At 46.8% G+C, this 3,938-nt stretch overlaps 1 protein-coding gene across 1 annotated transcript; it reads right to left on the bottom strand.

Moving 5' to 3' along the window:
* Nucleotides 1-336: 336 nt before the first annotated feature.
* Nucleotides 337-3,468, bottom strand: RAG1 (recombination activating 1). The gene has a single exon (XM_063094354.1). It carries the CDS (start codon nt 3,466-3,468, stop codon nt 337-339), a length of 3,132 nt encoding a protein of 1,043 aa, XP_062950424.1.
* Between the last annotated feature and the right edge of the window lie 470 nt (nt 3,469-3,938).

The raw sequence follows: 3,938 nt of genomic DNA, 5'->3' as shown, positions 1-3,938 counted from the left end.
CCTTGGCTTTGAATTTCACGTCACTCATTCAGTCACGCACACACACAGATCTTTGTTCATCTCTGGTCCCCTGCAGTTACTGCTGTTCTGAGTTACTGAGCTTTCAAATAACTGATTTTTCCTGTTGCTTTTCTGAACTCACTGAACAGCTCCAGCAATCAGCTCATGGCTATTCATTCCTGACATGGTTTCAGCATCTGCATCCTCTCACTCCAACCTAACATCTCTTGGGTGGTGAAGCCCCACACACAGTAGTGAAGGGTGCTAGGAGAAGACCTCAATACAACCCAGGGGAAAACTCATTTGCAAAAACCAACTCATAAGCAATTTCCCTACTTAAAATTCCATTGAATCTTGGGTTTCCAGAGAGTCCTCTATGCCTAATGGGTCCCCTAAGCTTGTCTGAGAGTTCACGGTAAACCCAGAGTTTTTTAAGGCATTATGAGCATTCATAAACTTTTGGAGATATTTGGAGGTATACAACCAGTGGTGTTTCAAGACATCTTCCATTTCATAGCACTTGGACTGCCTGGCATTCATTTTCCGGAAGCGCCTGAACAGTTTGTTGCCAGATTCATTTCCTTCACTTGCCCACGCCCCAATAGAGCCATCCCTCTCGATAATTTCAGGGACGTGTGCCAGGGTTTTGTGAAAATAATTGGTGATTTTGCCCTCATATCTATACTTGAACTTGGTAGAGAGGAGCTCAGCAAAACGCTGTGAATTGAAACTGTACTGGCAGAGAGATTCTGGGCACTCTTTTGCAGGGCATGATGATCGCCATACAGGCTTCATCTTCAGGTAAAGGTCCATCAGCTCTCTGAGAGCTTCGTGCCTCTCCTCAGAAGGAATTAACTCGCAAACAGCATCAACAGTCTCTTTGGTCATGAGCTTCCTGGCAAAGTTGCCATTCATCCTCATGATTGGTTTTAGGTTCATCTTCTTCCGGAGATGCTTGTCCAGTGTGGCCTGCCATCTTTTCCTTTCCTCTTTGGAAGCATTGGAATTCTTGTACACCTCCCCTATCTCTAGCTGGAAGATCTTGTAGAACTCAGCCGCATTGCCAATGTCACAATGGAGCGCATCTATGGAAGGGACTGTCTCAATGAAAGGTTTTGCTGAGACCCCTTTCACCCGATCACGAAGTTCTTCCACAGACTCGTGGTACGGGTTGGAACGCCAGACCTCATAGCGTTCCAGGTTCTCAGCATGGCTCCTGGTTATGGAGTGGAAGACAAGATTTTGAGAGGCTTCCAGGCGGGTGGCATCACAAAGAGTACAAATGTAGACTGAGCCAGAAGCCTCAAGGCCTTCCACTTCCCGAACGAGCTTTTCATCATATCCCGTGCCTCTGAAGATGAACTTGAAAGTCCTGAGGATACCTCCCATCTCAAGCATTAATTCACTGCTCTTCATGGCCTCCCTCTCGGCAATGAGAGGGCTCAGGATGGCAGTCAGGGTCTCATGGTCAGACTCATCTGCCAGCATAAGGCACAGTGGCTTGCAACACAGTTCAGAATTAGGCTTGATTTCCTCAAACACCTTCACATTTTGTGAGCCATGCGCTATAGTGATTTTCATGACAGTAAATGAAAAACGAACCGCCTTTTCTGGAACTGCTGGCCCGCTGCCATGCTTCTCACTCACATCTCCCATTCCATCACAAGACTCCTTCACCACTACAGTGAAGGGGCCATTCAGGTAGTCGTCAAGGTCTTGGGATCTCAGGCCTTCCAAGAGCTCTTCTTCCATGTCCATCAAAGCAGACACCAAAGCTGCATCATAACGGAACCTCTTTGCAATGGTACCCACTGGGTAGTCATCCACAGAGGACGACAGTCCAGACAGTCCATCAATAATACCAACATCGGTGCTGGAAGACACGTTCTTCAGAGGTGGCTGCCACTCAAAGGGGTGGTAGCCTGGCAGAAGGACTTTCTCAGCATTCCGTAGAGCATGCAAAGGCTGAAAAATCTGCCTCCCCGTGATGGCTTTCACGGTCCTGTACATCTTGTGGTACTGACTGCAGCTGAGGAATGTGTTGACGCGGATGGCCAAGCAGACAGCTGGCTGCAGGTCAGAGCCCCGTCCCTGCATGATGGCCTCCAGCTCGTCGGCTTGTCTGTGCTCATTCCTCGCCCTCAGCACCAGCAGGAACAAGGTCAGGCACACTGACTTTACATCTCCACCTTCTTCTTTGTCAGCAAATGCCTTGACTTGCATCTTAAGCTCCCTCAGCCGGTGCTTCTGAGCTCTTCGGGTCAATGACAGCAGATGCTGGCGGGGCCGGCCACCTTTATTAATATGCACAAAGGTCTCTTTTGATTCCTTGTGGCTTGAGATGTGGTGATTATATTTTTCCAAGCTGATCTCCTCATTGCACTCTTTTGCTGGGCATTTTATCATCAGGGAATTCAAGATGCTCAGAAAGGACTTCACCGGACTCTCCAGGTCAGTAGGGAAGCATGGATGTTGGCAAGAGGGACAATAGCTGCCCATGACTTTGAGGCATCTGAGAATGCAGATCCTGCAAAATACATGCTTACAGGTGGTCTCCACAGGGTCAGCCAGAATGTGTTCACAAATCTGGCAAGAGATAGATTGCACAAAATGCACTGGGAAATCCACTGTGAGGAGCTTGGTACTAAGATGTATCTTACCACAGCTGGCAATCTTCTTCAAGACTTCCTTGTGGCTGATCCTTGCCTGTGCCCTTCTCTTGCGCTGATGGGTTTGTCTTGCTTGGTCAAGCACAGTTTTGAGTTTTTTGCTGAGGTGCACATTGGGCTGATGGCTCTTCCTCTTGAGTCCCCGATGGGCAGTGTGGCAGATGTCACAGGACGGTGTGTGGGGATGCCACTCCATTGTTGCATACTTTGGGAAGTAAGCCTCACATGGGGCACTGCTAAACTTCCTGTGCATGATGCTCCAGCAGTTATGGCAGAACTCAGTGGGGTGAGTCGAGTCAACATCTGCTTTCACATCGATCCGGAAAACCTTAGCAATGAGGTCTGGCCAGGAAGTGGCTCTCTTTTCCTTCTTACGTAGAAGGACTTGGGTTTTACCATCCACAGGCCCATGGACTGGGTATCTCCTGTTGTGCTCAACAGTTTTAAAAGGATTCCCACAGATGCGGCAGAGATGGCGAAGATTGGCTTGGTGAATAGCTTTGTCTCTTGCTTTCCCATCATCGTGTGACTTCTTGGAAAACTTAGAATGGGAATTTAAGGCTGCTTGAGTCAGGACCGGCTGCTGACCACAAGCCTTGTCCGGGACCGCTGGAGATTGCTCTAGAGAGGGCTTCCCCTCGGGGGAATCCTTCTTTTCCTTTTGAGCTTCTTGAGGTGCCTTTTCAAAGGATCTCACTCTGAACAGCTTAAATTTCCATTCTGAAAATTTAATATGTGGGTGTTGAATTTCATCTGGGGCAGAACTGAGCCCCAGGGTGGGTGGCAAAGGGACAGCCATGGCAGCTGAAGTACCTGGGAACAATGAAAACAAAGTCAGATTAGGAAACCTTCCATATCCAACTGATGTACCTTAGAAGTAATAAAAATTAATACATTCATTCATTCATTCAAAAAGTGATTTGTTAAACTTCCTGTTTTAATATACTATGTTAGGTGCTCATCAGACAACAGACAATAGAGCCATTCCCTGTTCTGATAGTTCTTATGGTCATCTATACCCTGCATCTTAGTATCTTAGTACATACATGACCATATATATGGGATGGGGGGCAGGGGAGAGGTAAAGGCAGTAAATCCTAATCTTGACTGCTGCTACCAAAGTTTCTTTTAAGTCATTCCCTTTAAATTACTGAGATTTTTTTTTCCATTTTATATGCATTATGCATCAGAGATTGATGTTTGTCACAAAAAATATATATACAAACATGTATATATAAAATCTGAATTCCTTCCCACAAAAACCTTACT

Source organism: Cynocephalus volans, chromosome 4 (assembly GCF_027409185.1).
Source record: "Cynocephalus volans isolate mCynVol1 chromosome 4, mCynVol1.pri, whole genome shotgun sequence".
In the NCBI taxonomy this organism is placed as follows: Eukaryota; Metazoa; Chordata; class Mammalia; order Dermoptera; family Cynocephalidae; genus Cynocephalus; species Cynocephalus volans.
Note: the sequence above shows the minus strand (reverse complement) of the source record. Positions and strands in the feature narration are given on the sequence as shown.